The sequence below is a fragment of the Geotrypetes seraphini genome, chromosome 1 (assembly GCF_902459505.1).
Source record: "Geotrypetes seraphini chromosome 1, aGeoSer1.1, whole genome shotgun sequence".
Lineage (NCBI taxonomy): Eukaryota > Metazoa > Chordata > Amphibia > Gymnophiona > Dermophiidae > Geotrypetes > Geotrypetes seraphini.
The window spans coordinates 290,717,797-290,745,640 of NC_047084.1; the positions used below are offsets into that span (position 1 = coordinate 290,717,797).

General features: G+C 41.6%; 1 protein-coding gene across 7 annotated transcripts in view; it reads left to right on the forward strand.

Annotated features, from left to right (window-relative positions):
* Positions 1-27,053, forward strand: part of DYSF (dysferlin) — a 539,803-nt gene extending 512,750 nt beyond the window's left edge. For all 7 annotated transcript variants that reach the window (XR_004540213.1, XM_033953409.1, XM_033953435.1 and 4 more), the window contains one exon: positions 26,055-27,053. Coding sequence is in view for 6 of the 7 variants with exons in the window: in XM_033953409.1 (XP_033809300.1) it covers positions 26,055-26,093 (39 nt within the window). In the remaining variant the exon portion in view is untranslated. The remainder of the gene's footprint in view (positions 1-26,054) is intronic.
* The last annotated feature ends 791 nt before the right edge of the window (positions 27,054-27,844 follow it).

The window sequence follows — 27,844 nt, forward strand, 5'->3', positions numbered from 1 at the left end:
TGGCCAATGTCAGGTTATGTGGTCCTGGTTTCCAGCAGTATAAACATTAATAAATGCATTTATTTAACATTTTTTATTCTGTTTCAAACTTAAGCGGAGCACATCTATAAAACAGAGTTTCATGAGACTCCAATGATGTACAGTACTGTTTATAATAATATACCCTCTCTTTTACAAAACTGCGACAGTAGTTTCTAGCACGGGGAGCCGCGCTGAATGGCCCGCATTGCTCCCGATGCTCATAGGAACTCAATGAGCGTCGGGAGCTGCGCGGGCCATTCAGCGCAGCTCCCCGCGGTAGAAACTACTATTGCAGTTTCGTAAAAGGATGCCGTAGTGGTTATAATATTAATTCCTCATAACATCTAATCATATTTTACATCACAGCCAGAGATTGCAGTGCTTTATAGCAGGTATGTGCATTTGGTTAGGGAAATATTATACTCATAAAAAATGCACACTCAATTGCCTTTATGAGCATAAAGCCTATAAATATTCAGCCCAATGTGCTGAGACTGCCAGAAAAGCAAAGCAAATGTTAAAGATTATTTGAAAAGGAAAAGACAACAAAATTGAGAATGTCATTATGCCTCTCTATGGGTCAATGGTGCAATTACAGTTTCAAGTTTTATTTATATTTGATTAATCGCTTAATTAAAATTATATCTAAGCGAAGTACAGTGTATGTATAAACATGATACTAAAGTAGTAAATAACATGAAATATTATAAAAGTTAACAATTTATACATTAAGTAGTAAAAAAAAAAAAAAAGGATATAAAAAAATAGGAAATAACATATGAAATATTACAAAGTTATAAAATAAAAATTAAATTGAAAAATTTTTCTTAACTGTTATATAATAAAATAAAATATTTACATGTAAGAGGAGCTCGTAATTAATTTTAAGGCTAAACGTTAAAAGCATCCTTGAATAAAAAGCATTTTAAGTTCTTTTTGAAATCGTTTAAGTTATTTATTTCTCTTAAATGTAAAGGCAAAGAATTCCAAAGTTGAAGCGCTGATACTGAGAACACATCCTGACGGCGGGTACCAATCATTTTTAAAGAGGGAATAGTTAAAAGTTTATGGTTATTTGAGCGTAAAGAGCGTGAGGTATTGTATGGAATAAGTAATTTATTTATAAATTGGGATTCATTAGTGTCGAGAGTTTTAAATGTTAATAATAGGATTTTATAAGTAATCCGATGATTAATGGGGAGCCAGTGCGATTTGATCAAAAAGGGAGTAACATGATCGTATTTTTTTCCTTTATAAATAAGTTTAACGGCAGTGTTTTGTATAATTTGTAAACGTTTCTTTTCTTTTAGTGTAATATTTAACAGTAGAGGATTACAATAATCAAGTTTAGAGATAACCAAAGAATGAAGTAGGATATTTAGCGATTTTGGTTCTAAAAATTTTGAGATTGATCGGATTAGACGGAGTCTATAAAAGCATGATTTAATAGTATTATTTAGATGATCATGGTAAGAGAGGTTATTGTCGATAGTGATACCAAGTATTTTTAAAGATGATACAATCTCAATAGACATATTGTTAAGAGTAAAAGGAGCATACAGCTTGAGTATTGTGTGCAGTTCTGGTTGCCCCATCTCAAAAGAGATTTAGCAGAACTAGAAAAGGTTTAGAAAATGGTGACAAAAATGATAAAGTGAATTGAGTACTTCCCTTATGAAGAAAGACTAAATAGGTTAGGTCTCTTTAGCATTGAAAAAACAATAATCAAGAGGGAAGCTTTATCCATGCAAATGCTTCCAAAATAAGGGCCTAACTGAGTTAAGCAGCTACTATGGGTTTTACCATACATTAGAACAGGGGTAGGGAACTCCAGTCCTCGAGAGCCGTATTCCAGTTGGGTTTTCAGGATTTCCCCAATGAATATGCATTGAAAACAGTGCATGCAAATAGATCTCATGCATATTCACTGGGGAAATCCTGAAAACCTGACTGGAATACGGCTCTCGAGGACCGGAGTTCCCTACCCCTGCATTAGAAATTAGCTAAAGGTGCTATGGTTAATGCATGTTAAAATAGTTATCACGGTAGAAACCCTGTGCTGGCTGCTTAAAATGGGTAGGGGCTGTGCACTAGTGTGAAAGTGGACTGGTGTGGAGGAGTAGCCTGCTGTAGCTATCTGTTATGACTGTTGATAGCATAGCTGCACTTAAAGCCACTAGAAGAAACTGCAGCTATGTTCCCAGAAGTCTGATTAGCATGAAGCCACTTGGCAGCCATTCTTCTCTTCCATTGCCCCCCTCCCCCCTCCTCAATTGACAGTACCACCGCACTGTTGCCCTGATTTAAATAGCATATTTAAATATAAAATAGCATTACTCACACATAAAATATTAGTAAACAAAGCTCCTGCATTCTTAAAAAAGATTTCTAATACCATACGTCCCCACTAAATCTTTAAGATCTGAAGATAAATCCTTGCTAGTAGTCCCCTCGTTAAAATTCATTTATTCAAGGAGGGATGTGATTTTTTTCTGTTACAGCCCCTCAAATCTGAAATTCGCTCCCGATCAACATAAGAGAAGAAAAATTACTCAGCAAGTTTAAAAGTCTCCTAAAAAGTTGGCTTTTTAAGGATGCTTTTAACTGATTCATTTAAGTTTTAAGATTTTACTTTGGACTAGGAACACCGCCAAGTGAAAATTAAGTGGGTAACATTCCCCAACCTCTTGTCTCATTACCTGTCCCTTTTTATTTGTTTTTGAAGTGTATTTAAGCTATTTTTTTCTCCTCCCTTTTTCAAATATATTATTTTATTACAATCAGTACTAATTGTCTTCTTTTTTAATTTTTGTCTTAAACTAATATTTAACCAGATGTAAATCGCATTGGATTTGGATTTTGCGATCAAATCAAACATATTAAATAAACTTGAAACTTGATTTGATCCATTTCTTGAGAAGCTCCCCTGATCTAATTTATTTAAAAAAACAAAAATAAAATAATGTAAAAATTTATAGTCCGCATATTTGACAATTCTAAACGGATTACAGCCAAACATACATATGTTTTTAGACTTGTACATCGTTTTGCATTACAATTTAGCAATTCATCAAACTTTTAATTAAACTTGAATAAAAACAAGATCACATACACAGACTAATCATAAAATACAAAACAACAAACCTGTTGCAAAATAAAAACTAAAGCTCATTAAAACAAAAAGCAAAATCTATGCTGCTTAACACTTTACACTGACCTTTATATTTACATCTTTTGAGGACTGACTAAAAGCCCTGCTATTCACACCAACCTGACCTTCCCTATCCCACTACCTTTAAGCACCCCTGGGACTTACCCAGAGTAATCTGTGGTGGTCTACAGGCACACACACCCTCTGCTCCCACCTTGCCTGGCTCCAGGCACAAAATGGTGCTGACTGCCGATAACCTCTAACAGTAGTCTTATGGTACTACTATTAGGAGTCGGTCTACCAGATATAAAATGCGGCCACACAATTATTGCAGTTGTTGTGGCATTTTTATGCCAATGGCGAGTCACATGCTTCTCTGTCTGGATGATTGGTCAAGCACACATGTGGGGCAGAAGCAGATTAAACTCTGTAGAGCACCATCTGGCTAACACACAAAATAAGGAGTGCATGGTGATCAAAAGGAACAGTTTAAAGGAGAATCACCTTGAAGATTTTTTTTTCTTTTTATTGCCTTGCACTCTTTGACTTGTGCATGTCATTCTTGTGCTGAATCTGTGCTTCTCTCTTTTGGACTTTGCGGTAATGCTGCTAATAGATTTATCCATTCAAAATGCTTATCTGCTTTTTAGTACCTGTCTTGACCCATTTCACCTTCAAACTGAGGATGCTTGGAGCCTATTTTACAATTTCAGATTGTGTAGAAAAGTAAGATATTATGTAATAGAAAAGGGTGTTCTTTCTTAAAGGAAATGTCTTGCCTATTAACAGTTTTTGCTGTTGTTACCCCTTATATAAAAGTGAAGACTGCCTGGGTTTCTATATTTTTTTTTTTTTTCAGTTCAAAAAAATTTTTATTGGTTTTTGGAAAACATAAAAAAAAAAACTGAAGTACAAAAAGAAGAGCTTCCAAGGAAGCACAGGTTATAAACCGGGTGATGACACCCATCCAGTATATTCAATTACATAATAAGAAGTGGCAATAACAAGATAAATGAACAGTAAACAGTATATCAATCATGTTAGTATGCACATCATAAAAGCCTATAAGAACGAGGAACAAGCTTCGTATGGGATAGTGAAGGGAGTAAATCGAGAGAGATAAGATACAATATAGTCCACGCTAAAACAGTGCACATGTGACTGTATATCGTCAGCAGACAATGACAAAATAGTATGAAATAAAATAAAGAGAAAATAAAGGAAAGATCAAACCAGAATACTATAGGTAAATGATCCGGTTTATGGTCAAGGGTCTAAGTGCTGATGTTTGCCAGAATCGACCAAGTTTTATCAAAAGTCGCTCTAGATTTATGGCGGTCAGCCATATGTCGTTCAAATTTATTGTGGAGGCACATTGAATTCCACCATTGGTTATAATCTAATTTTGTAAAATCTTTCCAATTATGTAAAATAAGTTGAATGGCTAGAATTAATAAAAGGGTAAAAAGGCGGTCATGATACACAGATAGATGGGCAGTGAGTGCCGAGGAACCCAGAATCAAAATATCAAATGAGAAAGGATCAGTGATAGAGAAAATTTTAGAAATCGTGTGCCAGATCGAATTCCAGAAAATCTGCAAATGGGGGCAATCATAGAGCATATGCCGCAAGGAGCCTTCAGATGCTTTGCAAGACCAGCAAGAGTTAACTGAGGACTTCATTATTTTGGCTGATTTAATAGGAGTCCAGAAGGCTCTATGATAGAGGAAAAGAGCTGTTTGTCTATGAGAGGCTGAGTGAAGGGATTTAAATAATCTGGGCCATAACGCCAACCATAATTGCTCGGTAATAGGGGATTGCAACATCGGATCCCATTTAGAGATGGATTCGACGAGGAAAGGATATGATTTTGCCTGCATATACTTGTACCAATTTGAAGATTGACCTTTGGAAGCAGAGAAAAGTTGTATCTTTGAGTGGAGGTCAGGAGTAGTATGCAAGGATGCGGGAGATGAGAACCTCGCAGTAAGACAATGATGCAGCTGAATCCAATTAAAATATTGGGTGGGAGGGATATGGAATTTTGCCATAATGTCCGAGAAGGTAATCCATTTATTCGCGTTGATAAGATGCGCAATAGTACAGAGACCTTGCTGTTGCCAAGATTTCCAAAGTACCACGGAATTGTCAATTTTAAGTTTGGGATTATGCCAAATAGGTGCCGCTAATGAATCAGCTAATTTGTTCTCTGAGATGGAGTCAATATGGTTAAGTGTTTGCCAAGTACTATGTAAAATCGGATTGCGTTTGGCCTCTGAAGGCAGAGGAATGGCAGGAGCATGTTGCATGATGTACGGATCGAGTAAAGAATGCTCTAAGGATAACCACGTGGGCGGTGTGCTTATGAGGAAAAGATTAGACCATAGGGAGCCTTGAGATAATAGAAAAGCATAATGGTATTCCCGAAAGCTAGGGAAGTTGACACCTCCCTGGTCCCGAGGACACTTTAATTTACGCAAGGCAATCCGGGGCTGTTTGTTGTGCCACAAGAAGGAAGAAAGGAGACGCTCAATACGAGAATAGACGGAGGGAGAAAAAAGACATGGAAGCATACTGAGAACATAATTTATTTTGGGAGTTATCATCATTCGTATTGTAGAGAGTCTGCCCCACCAGGAGAGGTTGAGGGGGGACCATTTGGAAGTACAAGTGTGAATGATAGAGAAGATGAAATCAGAATTAAGTTTCAATGTGGATTCGAGAGTAGGACCAAAGAATAAACCAAGGTATTTAATTTTGGTAGGGGACCATATGAAGCCAGAGTTAATTGCATCAGTTTGGACATCGATGCAATTTAGCGGAAGTATTTCTGATTTAGTTATGTTTAGCTTATAGCCAGATATGGCTGAGTACTGTCTAATTTGTTCAAGAACAGGAGAAAGAGAGTCCGGGGTGATGTAGAGCAGGATATCGTCTGCATAGGCCGAGAGTTTAACTGAAAATTGGTCAGACTGGAAGCCATTAATTCTATGGTCGTGTCTGATAGCCGCTAATAACGGCTCCAGAGCGAGATTAAAAAGTAATGGGGATAGGGGACATCCTTGTCTGGTGCCACGGGATGGATAGAAAGGTTGCGAGGTACGGCCATTAATCATAATCCGAGTCGTCGGGTGGGAATATAGAACTTTGATCATATCAATAAAAGGATCTGGGAATCCATACCAACGGAGAATATGAAAAAGAAAATGCCATTCTAGGCGATCAAAGGCCTTTTCAGCATCGAGGGCCATAATCAAGAGTCTGTCTGGATGAGATGTAGTGTGGTGGATGATATGTGACAAAAGGCGGGTATTATTGGAGGAGTATCGGTTATGGATAAAGCCAGATTGATCAGGGGAGATAAGAGATGGAAGAACAGATTGGAGCCGGGTAGCAAGAATTTTAGCAAAGATTTTAGCATCCACATTAATTAGAGAGATAGGTCTATAGTTTTTGACATCTTGGGGGTCTTTGCCGGGTTTGGGAAACACAATAAGGGTAGCCTCTGTAAAGGAGCCTGAAGAATCGCCCTGATTGCAGAGAAACTGAAAGAAAGATAGCAAATGTGGAAGCAGAGTAGGAAGAAAGGCCTTGTAAAACTCAACAGTAATGCCATCGGGGCCTGGTGATTTATTCGAATTTAGAGAGTTAATGGCGTCCTGGAGTTCCTGAGCAGAGAAAGAAGAGGAGAGAGGAGACGTCTCGGTAGGTAAGAGTGAAGGATGGGGAAAAGATAAAAATGAGGTAAGCTGAGGAATAGAGGGGGAGGTTTCTGATGAATATAGTTGTTGATAAAAATCATGGAAGGCAGAAGAGATGGAGGAATAGTCTGTAGATAACTGCCCAGATACATCTTTAATAGAAGATATGGTAATCTTATCTTGAGATTTTTTCAGATAGTTTGCAAGTAGATGACCCGGTTTATTATTGTCGGCGTAATATGTGGATGCTTGAACAAAAACAGAGTTGGCAGCAGAGGAGCTTAAAAGAGAGTTGTATTGCAATTTAAGATTGCGAAGATCAGTTAGAGCTTGTATATTAGATGTATCAGAGATATGGATGGACTCAGCCAAACGAATGCGGGATTCCAGATCCCGTTGTGCAGTTTTCTGAGAAGAATGAAGTTTGGCTGAGAATTGAATAATAGTGCCACGAATAAATGCCTTAAAGGCGTCCCAGGTAACAATCCAATTAGTATGTGTGGGAATGTTGAATTTGAAAAATTCTTCAATGGCAGCACTAATGCAATCCGAAAAATGGTCCTCAGCAAGGAGTGAAGAATTAAACCGCCATTGCTTACTGCGAGGTTCTAGGGAGAAATGTGTGCAATTTATTGTAATGGCAGCATGATCTGAAACAGTTATGGAGTGAATGTCAGATGAAAGAATGTATGTTAAGATAGATGTGCTGACAAGGAAATAATCAATCCTGGAGTATGTGGCATGGGGGGCAGAAAAGAATGTAAATTGTTCATCATCCCTATGGTGGATTCTCCAAGGATCTGTTAGTTGTAACTGAGTCATAATATCATGCAATGCATACCATGATTTTGATTTTTTATAGGGGGCGTGTGATTTCCGGTCCCTACTAGGGTCCAAAATGAGGTTAAAATCCCCCCCTATTATTACGGGAGTATCTGGATCCTGCAATATATGGTTGGCGATATTATGAAAGAAATCTGGAGAATCAATATTAGGTGCATAGATGTTAATGATTCGCAATGCATGATTGGAAATAGAAAGCTTAGCACTTACCCATCTACCATGTGTATCATGAGAGCTAAAAAGTGTGGAAATGGAGGGATGTTGTCTCACCAGAGTAATGACACCATTCTTACCATCCTCAGCAGGGGAGAAAAGGGGAGGAAGAAAACCACGTTTGGTAAACTTGGCAGAGTCAGCAGAATTAAGATGAGTTTCCTGTAGCAGAATAACATCAGATTTAATATCATCCAAATATGACATTAACTTCCGTTGTTTTATTACATTATTAAGACCCTTGACATTCAAAGATGTTATTGATAATGACATTTGAAGATAATAAAAAGAATCTGATAATTGTCTGCGTATAAAATATAAGGAATGAAATACCCATCAGAAACTGCATACATATCTGTAGTAAATAGAACAGGAGTGATAAATATCAGTGAAATACCAATAAAGAGAGAAAGAAGTAAAGAGCAATAAAATATACTGGAAAAGGTGAGAAAGCCCCCTGCTAAATAGCAGCAGGCCATAAAATATGGGTGGGCTGAGAAGCCAAAGCCAAGGCCCAGGCCGAAGGACAGCACACACCAGCAAACCTATTGACAAAGACTGTGAAAACAGGAGCTCTTGCTGCAGGAAAACAAAAACAGGATATCAGCAAGTTCAAGCAGTAAAACCTTGAGTAAACAACTGAGCTATTAGGCTAATTGAAAGATAACCAGTCATAACAATCCAGGTAGCAAAAACAGTTGAAGCAGAACTAACAGGGCTGAACAGATACAGGAGCACGCTGTGAGTGAAAACAAGGTGTCAGAGTGACCGAGGAGAAAGCAGAAGGCAGCCACACACAGTGAGAGGCTAGAGAGAGAGAGCTGAACACGGCTCCAGAGACAGATGCAGGCAGCATTAAATCTAATGGTGCCGAGGCCCAAGGCGGGAAAGGAAACAAACAGAGAGCACATTGTCAGCTCGTGGTGCAGAGGAGTGCAGTAGAGGTAAGGAGAGTAGGCAGACATTGTGCAAAAAGAAAAAAAAAAAAACTTGAGCCATAATTACAAAAGGAAGTAATGCATCGTGGTGAGGAAAATTCTGTTGCTCTGAAGTAGAGAGTCACTCTTTAAAGCACAGCCATGCTTCTGCTAGCAGAGAAGGACAGATCAGACTCACACATTGTCAATCGGGGTGGGCGAAGTTTCTTCTATGTAGGTGGCCAAAAGCTCCGGATCGGTGAAGTCTTTTGTTTGGTTTAAATATGTCACCCGCATCCGCGCCGGATAAAAGAGGCCAAAGCGGGCGCCCATCTTCTTTAGCTGGGGACGGAATGCTAGGAGTTGCTGCCGGGTTTTGACTGTGATCTTATGAAGATCCGGGAGAATAAGAATCCGGTTACCCTCATAAGTAATGGGAGCCATAGATCTTGCTTTTTGTTGTATAGCAATAACTTGAGGGTATCTCAGGATTTTCATCACGATGGGTCGCGGTCGACGGTCGCGTGGGAGCCTGGAAGATGGCGACCGGTGGGCTCGCTCAATCTCGAAGTCGTGGGTGAATGAAAGATCCAGCAGTTTGGGGATGAACGCTTCGAGGAAGGTGACCATATTGTTTCCTTCCTGCCCTTCCGGGACCCCCAAAAGACGCAAATTGTTCCGGCGAGAACGATTACTCGCGTCTTCCATATCTTTCTCCAGGGCCAGCGTGCGTTTCACATGGCCCTGAAGTGCTTTAACATTAGCCTCCGTAGTTGCCGATTTGATTTCTAAATCAGCCAATTTGGATTTAAATGAAGACAAATCAGTGTGAATCACTGCCAGATCTTCTTTAAGCTCCGATATTGCATCTTTGGTGTCTGTCATAAGTTCTTGAACTGTTTTAATTGCTTCCCACAAGTCAGACATGGAGGGAGATGCAGCAGTATCAGAAGTCTCTGAATTGGAGTTTTTCGCCGGAGAAGGTGAGTCTGGCTTGTGTCTCTTGCCCTTAGTAGTTGAAGCCATAGTTCATACAGCTGAAGGTGGTAATTAGAGGGGTGAAAAACGAAAATATTGCAGCAAAAGAGCAAAAAGTAAAGAAAGGTTGCTGGAGCTAGTTGTTCAAGCGACCATCCCAGTCGGGCTCAACAGCGCCCCCCCATGGGTTTCTATATTTATTTATTTATTTATTTTAAAAAGTTTATATACCACATATATCCTACGCTGCTCACATAAAAAAACATACCGTATTTTTCGCTCCATAAGACGCACCTCACCATAAGACGCACCCCAGATTTTGAGAAAGAAAACAAGAAAAAAAACTATTCTGAACCAAATTGTATACTAATATATACCCGCCACCTTTAAATTCCCAGCCCCCTGGCACCTTTAAATTCCGTCCAGCCCCCCCTAATCAATCATCACTTGTACATACCCCCAGCACCTTTACATTCCATCCCAGCCCTCAGGCAGTACCTTTAAATTATGGAGGTTGGTGGACGGCTTCCTGCTGCTTGTCAGGGCTCACAATGCACAAGCGCGCTAATGCCTGGGCTCGCGACACTTCCTAATTGTGCCGGTCACTGGTGCTTCTCTAGATGGCTGCCTGCTGATTACCGGCATGTCGGGGCCAGTGGCGCACGAGCGTGCTGCTGTGTGGACGCGAACCACTTTTGAATTGCTGCCTCAGTTCTCGTGAGGAGCTATCGAGAACTGAGGCAGCCATTCAGAAGTGGCGCAAGCCCCCAGCCCCAACATGCTGGTAAACAGCAGGCAGCCATCCAGCGAAGCACCAGTGACCAGCACAATTAGAAAGTGTCGCAGGCCCAGGCATTAGCGCGCTTGTGCACCGCGGGCCCCGACAAGCAGCAGGCAGCTGTCCACCGACCTCCACAATTTAAAGGTGCTGCCTGGGGTGGGGGTGGTATATTCACTTCATAAGATGCATCCTTATTTCCACCCACTTTTTTAGGGAAAAAAGTGCGTCTTATGGAGCGAAAAATTCGGTACATAAAAATTTGATTCTACAAACCTAAAAATCATAAAAACAAGTCTTACATAACTTGAAATAACATCAAAGTACACAAACCCAAGTCTTCAACATACTATAAGCCATCTACTCATCCGCGGTGAAACCCCATCACATAAATGCATTGACTAACATGCATGTTTTAATAGTTTCTTTATGGTGAGCTGCTTTTCATCAAAGCAAGCAAAGAGCATTACCGTATTTTCCCAACTATAGGCTGCCCCACATGATAGGCCGCCCCATTCTATAGGCCATAGAAAATACTGATGTATATTTAAAAAATGTTAGATAAGCTCCCCGTTAGATAAGGCGCGGTGTTACTGGAGTGGCTAAAGTTTTATGAAATAATCTCCCCCATATCTTTTTAAATCTTTTTAAATCCCCCTTAAATACCTCCCTTGCTGGATGGCTGCCGGCTGCCTCCTCTAGTGTTGCGGCCAGCGGTGCAGGGCAGGAGTGATCTTTTTGGCATCCAGCCTGACCCCGCGCTACTTCCTGAATGGCTGCTGTCAGTTCTCGCGGGACTCACGAGACTTGTGGGACTCGCGAGAACTGACAGTAGCCATTCAGAAAATGGTGCGGGGCCTGGCTGGATGCTGAAAAGATCGCTCATGCCCTGCTTCGCTGGCTGCAACATTGGAGGAGGCAGCCGGCAGCCTTCCAGCAAAGGAGGTATTTAAGGGGGATTAAAAAAGGTACTAGGGGAATGATTTCAAAAGAAATGGGTAGGAGGGGATGATTTACAGGGGGGATGTCTTTAGAATGTTGGGCATGATAAAGAAAGGAATCTCGAGTAGATCGGAGAAAGTTATAATGCCGCTTTATAGGGCAATAGGGAATACTGCGTCCAACATTGGTCTCCCTACTTAAAGAAGGATATAAAACTGCTGGAGAGGGTGCAGAGACGAGCAATTAAACTAGTGAAGGGTATGGAGAAACTGGAATATGAGGATCGACTTAAAACACTGGGATTGTTCTCCCTTGAGAAAAGGAGACTGCGTGGGGATATGATCGAAACCTTCAAAATACTGAAAGGAATCGACAAAATAGAGCAGAAAAAACTATTTACATTGTCCAATTTGACACGGACAAGAGGACATGAAATGAAGCTAAGGGGGGGGCAAGTTCAGGACTAATATCAGGAAGTTCTGCTTCACACAGAGAGTGGTTGACATCTGGAATACTCTCCCAGGGGAGATTATTGCGGAATCGACAGTCCTAGGCTTCAAAAGCAAACTAGATGCATATCTCCTTGAGAGAGGCATATAAAGATATGGTTGGCTATAAAATAAGCCAGGTGTATACCTAGCAGGGCCTCCGTGTGTGCGGATCGCCGGACTTGATGGACCGAAGGTCTGATCCGGAGATGGCGCTTCTTATGTTCTTATGTTCTTTATGTTCTTAGATAGGCCATCCCATATAAGCAAGCCGCACCCAGTATTCATGTTTGTAAAATCAATCTATAAGCCGTGGCCTATAGTTGGGGAAATACAGTACTAAATGCATTAGAATCTGGACTTAGGGCTAGATTCACTAAAGTCCACAAATTGATCCTATTCATGTCCTATCCGTTTCCAAGTCATTCTGGCCGATTGATTCAGTAAAGCTTGTCCATGCAAATGATCAAATCATAAACATGCCCACATTTGTGCACACGTTTCACTGTAACATTGATCGACGCGTGTGCGCACTATATCCTTGTTGGTTTTGAAGCACATAACGCATGCGCTAGCTCTTTAGGACTTCACTGTGTAGAAATGGGGTGGGGTTTAATCGCGGACGCCATTGGCGGGCTCCGAATGCTCCCTACCGCAAAGCATTGTTGTCATAAAAAATGTAATATAAGAACTGTAGTTTTTACCAACCTCTCCCCGGCATACTCATGTTCCAAAAGAAGCAGATAGCGTAGCTGACGAGCGCCGTCCATTTCTCTCAGGAAAAGAACTGTTAAGTTGCTAGAAGGCACAACAGTTAACAGCAGTTGAATGCGCTGGGATCACGCGCTGTTATATACAGCCTACAAATCCCAGGAGGCTGTGTGGCTCTTTCTGCTGGAAGGAAGGGTGGGGGAGGGATAGCTGACCCTTAAAAGTTATTTTTGATATTTTTTTAAATTTGGCATTGATATATGAAATGCGCAAGGAGAGCACAGGGGTTAATCTGTGATTTTCTCCCCATGCGCATTACAAATCTGAGATTCACTCCCGCACTTGCTATGTGCATTCCAAACAAAATAAAAAATATTTGGGGTTTTTTTTTTGTAAATTTTTATTCATTTTGAAGCCAAAAATAAGTGCAACATATTATACAGTCATTTTATACATAACAGCACTTAAAATCAATTAGATAGATAGTTAGTCCACTGGGACATATAGAGAAAATGCTTGAAGTACCTGTATGAAAACTGCTTTGAGTGTGGTTGTGTAACTACAAAAGGTATTATGCAAGTCCCAATCCTTTTCCCTTATCTCTACTTCAGGAAGCAGGTGAAAGCTTGGCTGTTCACCCATGCCTTTAATGGAAAAAGTAACTAACTTGTTAGTCACACCCACACAGGTGTGACACCAACTGCACCGTATCCTCTCTTACCCTATCAGAGAATATATTCCAACTTTGCATGCAGCTTTCTTAAATTAGGCCCCTCTCTAACTCTATCATACCATGTTTCTTCTTTGCTTACACCCTTTGCTGTCTATTAAAATGTTTTATTGTGTATTGTGTAGACATTTTAATGTAGTATTTTATGTCATACTGTCTACTGTTATTTGGAATTTTTTTGCTACTGTAATTGTCTATTGCCTATGTTTGACTAATTCTTGTTACACATAGTCTTGACTGAATTCCTTCAGAAGGTAGTAAATAAAATCTAATAAATAAAATAAAATGTAGATACAGTTAGATAATGTTTAATGCTAAGAACATAATATTAAACATAAGAATAGCCAGTGAGCTGACAATAGAGCCTGGGAAACAGGGTCGCTGGCATGGAGGTTTTTTTAGAAGTCTGAGTGCCGCGTTTTGTACATGCTGGAGATGTTGTATGCTCCTTGCCGTCAGACCATTGAATAGGGTGTTTCAGTAGTCCATGCTGGAGAGGACTAAGGCATAGAGTAGTTGGGTGAAGTCAGACTTAGAAAAGTAGTTCCTTATTTTTCAGATTTGTCGTAGGTAGTAAAATGAGGAAGATACCGCCTGAGAGATATGGTTGGAAAGTGATAGGTTGAAGTCGAGGAGTATTCCTAGGCTGCATACACTTCTCCCTCCATATTCGCGGTTTCAGCACTCACGGTTTCGCTTATTCACAATTTTTCACATGCTATCCTCCCTCCAAAATTACATCATGAGTAAAGTACCTGTACTGAACTGCACTGATAAAAAAGTTTAGCGCTTACCAGCATTCACTCAGAAAATTGCTGCTTCCAACCTTCCACCCACAAAATCGCTGCTTCCAATCTTTCACCCTCAAAATCGCTGCTTCCCAGTGTGCATTGATAAAATCGCTGCTTCCATGCTTTCACCCACAAAATCGCTGCTTCAAATCTTTCACCCTCAAAATCGCTGCTTCCCAGCTTCACAGTGTGCACGGAGAAAATCGCTGCTTGCCTGCTTTCAGCCTGAAAAAAGTTATTTGCAGTTTCAATAGAAAAGATGGTGGTTGTTACAAAAAAAAGGCGAATAACATATAAAAAGTTATTTGTGGTTTTTCCGTATTTGAGGCTGTGTTCTGCCCGCAACCACTGTAAATACAGAGGGAGGAATGTACTTGGTCCTTCGTAGTTATGGTTGTTGAGTCCCAGTGTAGTGAGGGATGGACGCAGTTGCTCTATGAAGCAATCATTTTTGACACAAGTTCATAATGCTTTTTGGTTTCCACACCCCATTAACTGATCAATGAAACTTTTCCAACCCTTTCTTAAACCACATGTCCAATCTGTGTGCCAACATCTTCAGGGGTGTAAATTCGACAGAACTGCAATTTACATGTACATTTTTCAAAATATGTGAGTACAAGCAGTGAGTACACATACACCTTTTTCAGAGTTGCTTTGAGTCATCACCAAAGAAGGTTTCTACTGTTGGTTCCCAGTATTCTCCTTGATCAAGACCAAGGCAAAGAAATCATGTAATTTTTCTGCCATTTCTTTTTCTTCCTTGATCACCCCTTCTACCCCCTTGATCGTCCAGTGGTCCACCTGACTCCCACGTGGACTTTTTATTTATTTATTTAAATCATTTTCTATCCCATTCTCCCAAAAGAGCTCAGGATGAGTTACAAGTTAACATACATAATATACAGTTAACAGGTTAAAATATGCTATAATTACAGTACAAGGTTTTTTTTGGTACAAGTTTTTATCCTAACTCAATACATGCTTGGTTCTGGGAGCCTTTTTAAAAAATCTCTTATATAATCAGATAGACACTTATGTTACCTTTATATAATATATGGTTTTTTTTGAACATCTCACAAAGGCATCCTATTATAAAATCAAACCCACAAAGGTATGTGTTCATGTGCTCTACATATGTACCTGCACATTGGTTAATAAAGATTAATCACCCTTGCCTTTTTTTTTTTATCTGACTGCAAAATATGCATACACATCCCTGCTCTTCATCCACTGTATAAGAATTGCTGCTGCTGGGTAAGACCAGTGGTCCATCGTGCCCAGCAGTCCGCTCACGCGGCGGCCCTTAGGTCAAAGACCAGTGCCCTAACTGAGTCTAGCCTTACCTGCGTACGTTCTGGTTCAGCAGGAACTTGTCTAACTCAAGTTGTACCATCTTTTAATCATTGTAAACTGCATAGAACTTCACGGTCCTGTGGTATATAAACTGTTATTATTATTATTTGTCTTGAATCCCTGGAGGGTGTTTTCCCCTATAATGATTCGAGCGGGGGGGGAGGCGATGCCGGTTCTCGTGCCAATGTCGGGCGGGGGGGTGCCAGTTCGAGCGGGGGGGGGGGGAACGATGCCGGTTCTCGGGGTGGGTGCTCAGTTTGCCAGACAAGTTTTGCGAGAATGTTTTGCTCGTCTTGCAAAACACTCACAAATCAGGTTACTCGCAAACCGAGGTTTGACTGTATTTAAATCTTTTCCAATATAAGTTTCACAAAATAATGAAAGAAGAATCTAAAAGTTTGCACACAGTTGTATGTTTCTTATAAGGGTTTGCCTAGAGCGTTCCAGTTTTCTACTACTCTCTGGGTGAAGAAGAACTTCCTTACGTTTGTACGGAATCTGTCCCCTTTTAACTTTAGAGAGTGCCCTCTCTTTCCATGTGCCTACTTCATATGCACATATGGGGCAGTGCGTGTTATAGAAAAACCTTTTTCTGCAGGTAGAACAGGATTTACACATGGAATAAGCTTTATAAATGTATTCTCAAAATGGAAAAGACCCTGCACTGAAACAGGTATTTTCCTAGGCACTGAAATGACATGAAGGCATTGTTACAATTTTGTAAGTCAAACGGAAAATAAATGTTCAGTCTTAAAAAAAAAAATTCATGCCATGAATTCAGCTACTTTTATGCTTTAATCAGAGATTTTTAAAAGTTAGGAAAAAAGAAAAGAAAAACATCCTTTAATCTGGGGGTTTGAAAACCCTGTACAGACTGCATAGCTCACATTCTTGGCAACAGTTAGCATGGAGATGACTTTAACAGACATCACAAAAAAAACAACCCAAAACTATACATTTCAGAAATTCAAATTCCATTTGGAAGAGAATCCCTTTTAATGCAGACCTTACGTCAACCCTTTCAAATCGTAGAATTCATGAATTTGATCACCTTGATGATACCTTACCATATGGGTTGTTTTCAATAACACTTGATCTGCAGCTTTATCCCTAATCTGCCTAAGGGCTAAGGACACTAAGGACACTGATCATGTCCCGACCACTTTGCGATCCTGACCCGATTCACTAACCTTACTCCCGATCCGATCTACGCATGCAAATGAGGGGGAATGGCATGCAAATGTAGGAAGGAAGCGATTCACAAAAAAAAAAAAAATAATCATGAATACCAACCTGCCTGGCCGATCAAAAAAGAAGTGACTTCTGGGGACCAGTCGCTCACGTCCCTGCCGATTCTCCTGAGCATTCTCTCCTGAAAATAAGCAACCAGCTGAGGCACATCTCCTGCTCTCTGCCGCCCCAAACTCTCCTGCTCTTGCCGCCCTGACTCTGCACTGTGGGGAAGGGCGGCAGAGAGCAGGGGAGTCGGGGTGGCACGGGCTCGCGAAAAGGAGAAGAAGCAATCAGTCACTGGGGATTTGAATGCCAAACTGTAGGGGCAGATGCGTTTTACTCTCCCGTGTCCCAGGCTAGCCTGAGCCCCACAAGCTGCTCCCTAGATCCACTTCCTGCTTCAGTCACAGCCTTTCGCCTTCCTTTCCAGAGTACATCGGAACAACTGCCCTTCCCTGCAGTACAACCCTGCTTTAAACCCATGGGTTAAAACCACGGGCTCGCACTGCAGGGAAGGGCAGGCTAGCCTGGGACACGGGGCTCGCGAAAAAGTAAGTTTCAGCCCGCAAAAAAAAAATAAGTTTCCAGCTCATTTCCAGCTCTTCCTTGCATGGAGAGTATGTGCAGACCATCTACATGCAAACAAGATGGTTTGTGCATGCGTCAGGATCGCTCTCCAGTGATCTGTGTAGTCGGTGGGGGGCGTGCCTTCGTTCGGTCTACTTTGTATGTTGATGTGTTGTGAATTTGGCGCCTGGCCACGGATTGCCCACGGATCAGATGAGAAAAGGGAGGTTAATGACCCTAAGACAGGTTGATCAGATACACCATAGGGTGAACCCTATCTGATCCTTTTGTTGTGGGTCTTAAAGTTTGTACAGTGCATCTCCCACATGTTTGCATGTCATTACCTATCCCCCTAGACTCTTTTGTTATTCTCATATAGCTTTGCTTTCATGACAGTTCGTTTTAATTATACCTCACTTTCTTCACTGACTGATGATCCTAGTTTCCTTTCATCATATCTTTAAAAGGAAACGTGTTCTTGGATTGAAAGCTGAACCGCCCACTGTCGGGGATCAAGTAAAATCCTAGAATTATATTGGAGTACTGTATACAGTACGAAAGATAAATGGCAGGCAATTAATTTAAAAGTTATATTCCATCAGAGAGTTCCTAATGACTTTGGTAGGCTGCTCCAGTTTTGTTGGCATGATTTATGATTCTGTTTGAAACTCACTTGGACTTCTGCCTTGTAATTCGTAACCAAGCCACATTCAATTTATCATTTTGTATTTAGAGCAACATTCCTTGCCTTTCTCAGAAGGGACTATATTAGAAGTACAAGAATTGTTTTTTATTCCAACATGGGTTTTAAGAGGAACTACGATTCTGATTATCCTGCCCAAATATATATTTTGTTCCAGAAAGGAAAAATTATTTGAAGTTCTACAGAGGGCAGCAATTTTATTAAATACTCTAATGCAGGTCATATGCTAAAGTTATCATTAGCATGTGACACCTGCTCAGATTTACTGTGGGAGCACAAACCACTTCCTGTTTAAGAGGTACTAAGTACTCCTGCGTTAACCCCATACTGTCCAGTTAAGGTTCACTGATCATAATGTGCTAGCTGGATAATGTGGGAACTCCCATTCTTCACCCATGACACACCTACTTCTGAAAATATATATTTTTTAAATAGGTAATGTGTGAGTTAGCCCGCACAAATAAGCAAATTACCACAAAACTGAGCAAAAATGCCCCTTAGAGAGATAGTTACTAAGATGTGTTAAGATAAAAATGCATAGAGGGGCATAATCAGAAAATATGTCTATGTCTGTTTTGGGCCTAAATCGCTAGTCGGCAGCATTTAAAAGTCCATTCTTGAAAAATATATCTAATATATATATATTTTTTGAATATTGTCTAGCTGTACATCCAGCCGTTTGATCGTCCAGACCGCTAATTTGTCTATCTTTATACCCCATTCTCGCCCAAAAATTAATCCAAGTCAAAAACGCCTAGAACAAGATCTTTTAGATGTGGAAGGGGCCAGCAAAGTGATGGACTGGACACCCAGACATGGCAACACAGAAGTAGGGCACCTTAAACATCTCACTACAACTCCCTTGCAGGTCATGGTGAGACCCCAAAACACCTCCAAAACACACTATACCCACCTGTCTACCACCCCAATAGCCCTTAAGGCGGCAGGTGCCACCTATATGGAAGTACAGTAGGATTTTTGGGGGGTTGGGTGGGCTCACATTTTCTATCATGAATGCAGTGGTTAGAGTGGCTTATGGGCCTGGGTCCTCCTGACTCTGGTTCACTTGCCCACCCCTCAGACTACTTAAGCCACCTCTATGCAGCTTTACTAGGCTTTCCTATGCCAGGTGCTGATGTTCTGGAGGTAGGTATGTAAGCTTTTATTCCAATTTTTATGGCAGTGTGTGTGTGTGTGTGTGTGAGGGGGGGGGGGTAGTGATCACTAGGGGAGTGTGTGTGGGTTGTACTTTGTGTCTGCAGTGGTTATCTGGTCACTTTGAATAATTTCTGGGCACTTAGACCTGTTTTTAGATCATCTAAGTCATAATGTATAAGTTCCGTTCAGGCATCCTCGTAAAACTTTTGATTATCCCTGCAGTACGACTAAGTCTAGGTCGACTCACATCCCCCTCACATCCCGCCTTAACCACTGGAGTAGGTAGACAAGGAACTGGAGGGGCCCGGGATTGCATCAGCTCCTAGTTCCTTTCAAAAATCATGAGCCTCACTAGGGACCAACTATCTTGGTGTGACTGCAGCACACTGGTATTTATTGCAGGAGCAGGTTAGTGGCTTCCACAATTAATTTGCTTCCTTAATGCTTCTGTTTTCGTTCTGCCCTTCAGACACTTTTGTTGTCAGGCACAGATCATTATATCTCAATTGATGCTGGACTTGTCACTAACTTGATAAGACCTCTTTAAATTGTTCAGAATGTTACTGGCCAGATATCATCTGAATCGTGACAACCCACCTTCTAAGCACTAATATCTATCTTATCATTCCCTCTGTAACTCTCCCACCTGAGCACTGTGTATAGATCAGACATGAGCAACGCCGGTCCTCGAAGGCCAGAATCCAATCGGGTTTTCAGGATTTCCCCATTGAATATGCATGAGATCTATTTGCATGCACTGCTTTCAATGCATATTCATTGGGGAAATCCTGGAAACCCGATTGGATTCTGGCTCTCGAGGACCAGAGTTGACACCTCTGTTATAGATGCACCTTCTTGTCCAGTTTCTCTGCCTTCACTAGATTGTAAGCTCTCTTGAGCAAGGACTGTCTCTTCTGTGTTTTGATGTACAGTGCTGTGTATGTCTAGTACAGGGGTCTCAAAGTCCCTCCTTGAGGGCTGCAATCCAGTCAGGTTTTCAGGATTTCCCCAATGAATATGCATGAGATCTATGTGCATGCACTGCTTTCAATGCATATTCATTGGGGAAATCCTGGAAACCCGATTGGATTCTGGCTCTCGAGGACCAGAGTTGACACCTCTGTTATAGATGCACCTTCTTGTCCAGTTTCTCTGCCTTCACTAGATTGTAAGCTCTCTTGAGCAAGGACTGTCTCTTCTGTGTTTTGATGTACAGTGCTGTGTATGTCTAGTACAGGGGTCTCAAAGTCCCTCCTTGAGGACCGCAATCCAGTCAGGTTTTCAGGATTTCCCCAATGAATATGCATGAGATCTATGTTCATGCACTGCTTTCAATGCATATTCATTAGGGAAATCCTGAAAACCCAACTGGATTGCAGCCCTCAAGGAGGGACTTTGAGATCCCTGGTCTAGTAGAACCATTGTAGCAAGGTGGGGCAGGGGGGTGAACCGCCCTGTGCGCTGTCTTGGTGGGGTGCCGGCACCTCTCTGCCCCCCCCCCTCCTACCTTTTTAAATCTTCACTAGCGTGAGCAATTTCTCCAGCCTGCAGCTCGCACCTGGTTCCCCTCTGAAATTACTTTCAGGTCACGGAGCCAGGAAGTAACATCAGAGGGAAAGCTGCTCACACTGGCGAAGATTTAAAGAGGTAGGGGGAGAAGGGGAGAGTGCGAGTGTGGTATGGGGTGGGAGTGGGGAGAGAGGAGGGTGCGAGGGATCCCACCACCCTGGGTACCTCCTACCCTGGCTATTCCACTGAGTAGCACTATAGAAATGATTAGCAGTAGTAGTAAACTGAACACATTTCTCCTGCTTTATGTGGGTCCTGACGGATATTCATTGCCAGGACCTGCATAGCTAGGCAAGTGACTTTAGGACAGCTTTTGAACTGTCCTAAATTCACCTATGCTATGCAGGTCCCAACACTGAATACTGCTGGCACCTGCATAATTCCCCAGCTCCTCCTCCAACATCATCTCTGTACTGTCACTGACCCGTCTACTTTTTTGTTGGCAGACTCTGCCAGCTTAATTCACTTTGGAATGCTATGCCACAACATTTAAGAGAGGAAAACAATTTGTCCTATTTTAAAAGTAATTTAAAAAGCTTCCTTCCTAATTGCACTCTTTTTTTTTCCTCTTCCTTTTCTTTCGTTTTCCCTGTCCTATTGTTTTTTTTACCATATATGTCTCTCCTCTGAACTTTAAAAACACTTAGGGCTCCTTTTACGAAGCCGCGTTAGTGGTTTTAGCACATGCAGCTTTTTAGCGCGCGCTACATGGCTAGAACTAATGCCAGCTCAATGCTGGCATTAGCATCTAGAGCGACCAGCAGTTTAGCGTGCGTTATTATGTGTGTTAAACCGCTAACGTGGCTTCGTAAAAGGAGCCCTTAATTGTAGTTTTATTCCCTCTCATCTTTTGTATTAGTTGGTGTGTTTGTCCAATTGTCTACCCCATTATTTTAAATTTTAAACTGTGTGTAAAAATACATGTTTATATTTTATTAATTTTTGTATCTCGCTTAGTAAAACTAAATAAGCGATTCATCAAAGTCGAATAAAACTTGAAAGTTGAATATTAGTTTAAGTTGTGTTAAAGGGCATACATAGCACAGTTTTTTAACTACCCCTTTAAGGTTTAAACATTGATTTATATAGCCTTAAATGTTGAGACACTGTTTTCCATCTGTGCTTTGTTAAACATGTATTGCACTATATCACAGCTAACATCTGCCATTGAAAACTTTTTGGATATATTATATGTTCAATACAGCTATTGCAGTTGTCTAAGGCACTGTTCTTCAACCGCTGGTCCGCGGACCAGTGCCAGTCCGCAAAAAATCTTGCCGGTCCGTGAAGGATTCGGGTCCCCGCCACAACGAAAGGTGCCGGTGTCAGCTGACATGCAACTTCCTGTTGCCGTCGCTGTGCCGGGACTCCTGCCTTCGCCAGGACTCCTGCTGCATATGCTTCCTGCCTTTGTCTCCGCACCTCCAGACCAGCAGCGGCAGTTCTGTGTGCTTTTAACTTCGGCACAGAGCTGCCCCTAAGCAGTAGTTTAGCCACGTTTTCATGAGACAGCCTCGGGGCCTTTGCTAGGCCGGCCTGCTTCGATGATGCGATGTGGGCCTGCCTACCAAAGACAGAGTTAGTAAGATAATGGAGGGGCAAGGGAAAGGGGTGACAAGCTGTGGGTAGACACAGTGAAAAGAGGGAAACAGGACTAAATAGTAAGAAAGAATTTAATTTAGATGGAGGCAGAAAATAGAGAAGGAAGACCAGAGAAGAAAAGGAAATGGACGAGAGAGGAGAGAACGATATCAGATCTGAGTGGAGGAAATGAGAAGAGAGAGATGCTAAAAACCATAGGGGGGGGGGGAAGGAGAGAGATTCCAGACCATGAGGGGAACAGAAGGAAGATGATGGATGCCAGACCAAATTGAGGGGGGGGGGGGGGTCAGGAGGAGAGATGGCAGAGAAAGACAGACAGTGGATGGAAGGGGCAGATGCTAGACTGAAGAGACAGAGGGCAGATGCTGGATGGAAGATAATGAAAGCAGAAACCAGAGACGACAAAAGGTAGGAAAAAATAATTTTATTTGTATCTTGTGATTAGAATATATCAGATTTGAAATATGTATCTTGCTAGAGCTGATGTTAGACATAACTGGGGCGTGCAAAGCCCAGACAGTGCTTCTTTAGCTTCCAGCTGGCTTGGGGCTCTCTCTGACCAGGGGGCAGTTGCCCTAGTTGCACTCCCCTAACACCATTCCTGCCATGTGTGACTGTGGTATTCTGTTACATGATATTTGTGTAGCATTCTGTAATAATTTGGCTTATTCAGTTTTCTTGATAGTAGAGGGGATATATGTGAAGGGGAGGGGAGACTGGGGTTTTGTTGATCTTTGCCCTGTATTATTTCTTTTTATAATATGACAATTGTATAGAATATTGTTTCTTTTTATACTTTAATAAAATATGTACAATATAAAATCATAACTATTTGAGGCTTGTGCGGATGGGATCAGATGGTTTGTGGGACCGAGCTCGCGGGGATGGGGCGGTGATGGTTTTTTTAAAAATTTCAGTCTTAGTAGTTTGCTGGTCCACTAAATAATTATTTTATTTCTGCCGGTCCATAGGTATAAAAAGGTTGAAGAACACTGGTCTAAGACATATGGAAGAGCTTTCGCTGTGGCTGGTGCTTCTGTTTAGAACACACTTAAATTCAAACAGGCTTTTCATAGACCTCATTGTGAATTTGGCCTGTTCAGTTATGGCTGTTCCTCAGACTATTCAAAAATATGATTACCGTATTTTTCGCTCCATAAGATGCACTTTTTCCACCCCCAAAAATGGGGTGGAAATAAGGGTGCGTCTTAAAGAGCGAATGTAAAAAACCCCAAAACAAAACCCATAACTCTTTTTTTGGCATCCCGGTGGTCCAGCGCGCTTTCTGTGCTCCTGCCATGGTTACCCTGCTCTCTTCCGTCAGCGTCAGCGGCACAGCGGTGCACGAGGCAGGCGTGCGCTTTTTGCGTGCCTGCTTGGTCCCGCACTGCACTCTGAATGGCTGGAGAGCGGAAAGCATGCTGGACCGCTGGGATGTCAAAAAAAGGTACCGGGGGAGGGGGGAGCCTGCCTGCCTTTGCCTTTGGGTTGGCTGGCTGGCTTGGGACTGGCTGGCTGGCTTGGGATGGGTTGGCTTGTTGGCTGGCTGCCTTGGGGCTGGCTGGCTTGGGGTTGGCTGTGGGCTGGCTGGCTGGCTGAATTGGAAAAAGAAGATCTATGAAAAACTATTTACTCCTAAGGTTTTGGAAACCAGGTCACCTGGGAGGGGGGTGGGCGAGGTAGGGAATGGAATTGTTTTAATTGTAGTATTGATAAGATGCATTACTCTTGTGAATTATACTTGATGTTAATTATGTGCTGTAATGAGATTATTGTATTAAAATTATTAAATAAAGATTTTTTTTTTTAAAAAGGAATAAGGGATGCTCTACTTTTTTTCATGTGCCACTGCTGGAAAAAATTTACTGCATCCTGTATATATTGTCCTTAGATAAGTAAAACATTTATTTACTTGTGGAAAGTTTTGCTGTGGAAAGCGATAGATTGAGGATATGACAGATAGAAGGGATGACTTTCAGGTTGATAGAGCTAAGTAGATGAGTAGAAATAGGATCAGATGACCAAGTTGTGGGTTTGGAGGAAGAAAGAAACTGAGCAGTTTCCTCTTCAATGATTTCAGAGAAGGAAGAAAAGGCAGGATGTTTGGCAGGATGGACAGGGGGAGGAGAAGGGGATGGGGAGGTGACACAATTGGGAACTCAAGGTTAATATTGTGGATCTTGTCATCATCTAGGGGGAAGGGAGGGGGTGGTCTGAAGTGAGGCCACTTTGAGTAGAGAGTTCAGTGTGGCAAAGAGATGGTGGGGGTTGAATCCAAGAGATTTAGTTAAATGGGTGTACTAGTCTTCTTTTGCATGGGAGAGAGGCAACTGGAAGGAGGTCAGCAGGAATTTGTAGTGTATAAATTCAGCATGAGTACAGGATTTAAGCCAAATCAGATAAGTTCAGCAGATCGGGCACAGGAAAGTAAGAACTGGATGTTAGGGGTCAGCCAGGGGTAGAGCAGAAGACATAGTAGCATTATTGGAAGAGACAGCTTCACTGACAGACATTCATAGAAGAGTGTTCAAGAGGAGGGATGATATAGTGGTGGAAAGAGCTCAAGGGTCAATAGCCTGAAGATTCCTAAATGTCATGATGCAGATTAACCATGTTGGGAGGGGGGGGGGTGGTAAAGTGAGGAGTTGTGAAGTTTGTCAGGTGTTAGTCAGAGAGGTGAAGAACTGAGGTGGAGAGATTAACAATCAGGCAGTTGGAGGAGAGGACAAGATGAAGACAGTGGCCATTCTAGCATGTAGGGGTGGTGTAGCACAGCCGAAGGTTGAATGAGAATATCAGAGCGATGAACCTGGCATTGTAAGAGTCAGCATTCCTCCTGCTTGCTGTCTTCATGGGGGTTGGGGGTGTGTGTGTGTGTGGGGGGGGTTACAGGTTCCCTGCTATGGCCACTAAAATGATTACAGCAGGGAGATGCCCTTGCTGCGATCAGTTCAGCGGCTGTGTCCACTTGAAATATAGGCCAGCATTTTGCTGGCCTACATTTCAGGTGGCTACCGTGGGCCTAGGGAGGCACCTAGGGGCACCTAAGCTTTTATAAGGCCACTTCTAGGTGAAACCACGCCCACATCTAGCCTTAGGCGAGGTTAGGTGACTCTACATGCCTCCCTCGATTCGCGGATGCGCCTGCATCGGGATGTTTTTTAAAAAAACGTGTGTCCCGATTGGCTGATAGACAGTGGTAGGCTGCCTAAAATCGGGACACCATTTATAGGATTTGCCCCTTAGTGCCTGAACACATCCTGCAGTACTCTATTTTTATCTGCATTAGAAACACAGCCCCTAACGTAGCTAAATAAAAGCCAAATATAGTTCATGTAAAAAAAAAAAAAAAAATCAGTGAGAAAAAAAATCTCACACATTACCAAGGATAACTTTTCAGATTCTGCAATATTAAGTCCCCTTAGTTGTATAAAAGTTATTTTGTAGGGTTGAGGGGGATCTTTGGTTGACTAGCTTGAGAGGGACAGGAAAGAGGAGTCATGCCAATTTAATGTGTGAACACTTAAAAAAATCATTAGTATCAATAGCTGATCATGACTTCATATTCACCCTAAGTTTTGTTATTTCTTTTTCTTCTTTAGAACTATGCTGCAATGAAATTGGTCAGACCCTACAGCTAACGTGAAGTCATAAACAACTAATAAGATATGGCATGGTGCTTTCAGAAGCAAAGTGCTGGCCTACGGCAAGCAATAAGGAGAATAATTCACAAAGTTTTACTGTTACCAAAAACCAACCAGATCCAGTATGTGTGCTGTATGCTTACCTCAGGAAAAATATGCAAATCATATCTTGATTTTCTATAGTATTAATTCAACTTTGCTTATTTTTTTTTCTCTATATTGTGGAGCTCAAACAATATAACCTCAAGAAGGTATGCTGCCTAATTTTTTTTTTTTAACTACTGCAGTCTTTGAGGTTTAGCAAAACTATGTACAGCAGTGCAAAAAAGTTGGATCTTCTGCTTCAAATGACGTACCGCTAGCTGAAGAGGATTTTCCTACATTGTAATGCTTAACCCATGTGCCTTTGCCTCCTGGCTACGGACAGCAAACCTCTTGCCGCTAGTTAATTTATTGTTCCCGTTCTTCAGAACGTACTTTTCAAAATGAGACATTTTTGTTTCTTCTTATTTAAGGCATATATAGTCAGCATCATGAGAGTTTAATGTGAAATGAGAAGCGGTATAGAGCTAGAAATGAATGTTAATCTGCTGTATGCGCAACCTTTTGATTATGGCCCATATTACAGTAAAACCTTGGTTTGTGAGCATAATTCATTACAGAAGCATGCTTGTAATCCAAAGAACTCGTATATCAAAGCAAATTTCCCCATAAGGCCTGAAGAAATGGGAACACATATCCCCCTTCTACCACAAGTTGCACTGGCTGCCATTCGAATCCAGGGTCCTATTTAAGTTCTCTTGCATCTGCTACAAAACCATATCGGGTATGTCTACTGACTATCTTTACCCCCACTTCAACCTGAACTATAATAATAAGAGCTCCCGCAGAATAACTATGTTCGCTTTCCCCTCACTGAAAGCATGCCATCTTAAAAGATTCCTTGAACGAACCTTCTCTTTTCAAGCGGCCAAACTAAACTCATGGCTCGCCCAAATTATACTTGACACCTCTTCATACCTCCACTTTAGAAAAAAGCTCAAAACTCTACTTTTCAATGGACCAAATCCTTAATGCTCCCCTCTTCCGCCTAACGCTCCCCCTCTCCACATTAGAAAACAGATCGAACACTCTTCTTTGCATCAGACCAAATCCTTAACTCTCCCCTCCCCCCTCAACACGGCCCACCTTTCTTTACTTTTTTCCCCTCCTCCCCCCTCCCAAGACCCCTGCCCCCTCCCTCTCATACAATATGCTTTGTTCCCCCCTCTCATAAATTCAATTGTACTCTTTTACAGTACATACCGTATGTGTTCTGTATTAGCCCTTCCTTCACTTAAATTGTCAATGTAAACTAGTTTGACCCTTCGATTGACTTGTTATGTTCTTCTTTTTCAACTGTACTGTATGTAACTCTTCTATTTGTTGTGAACCGCCTAGAACTCCCTGGGTATGGCGGTATACAAAAATAAATTATTATTATTATTATTATTAAATAAGAAATGGAAAAAACTCAGATGATTTGTTCCACAACCCCAAAACTTTAATACAAAATACTATACGTACTTGTATTGCAAGACCTCGTTCATTTAGAACAGTTACTACACTCCCGGAGCGTCGGAGAGAGAAGAACCACCGGCTCAGTTGTGATGCGTATATACTGTATGTACTTGTATTGCAAGACTTTGGGCTCCTTTTACAAAGGTGCGCTGGCGTTTTTAGCGCATGCACCGGATTAGCGCACGTGC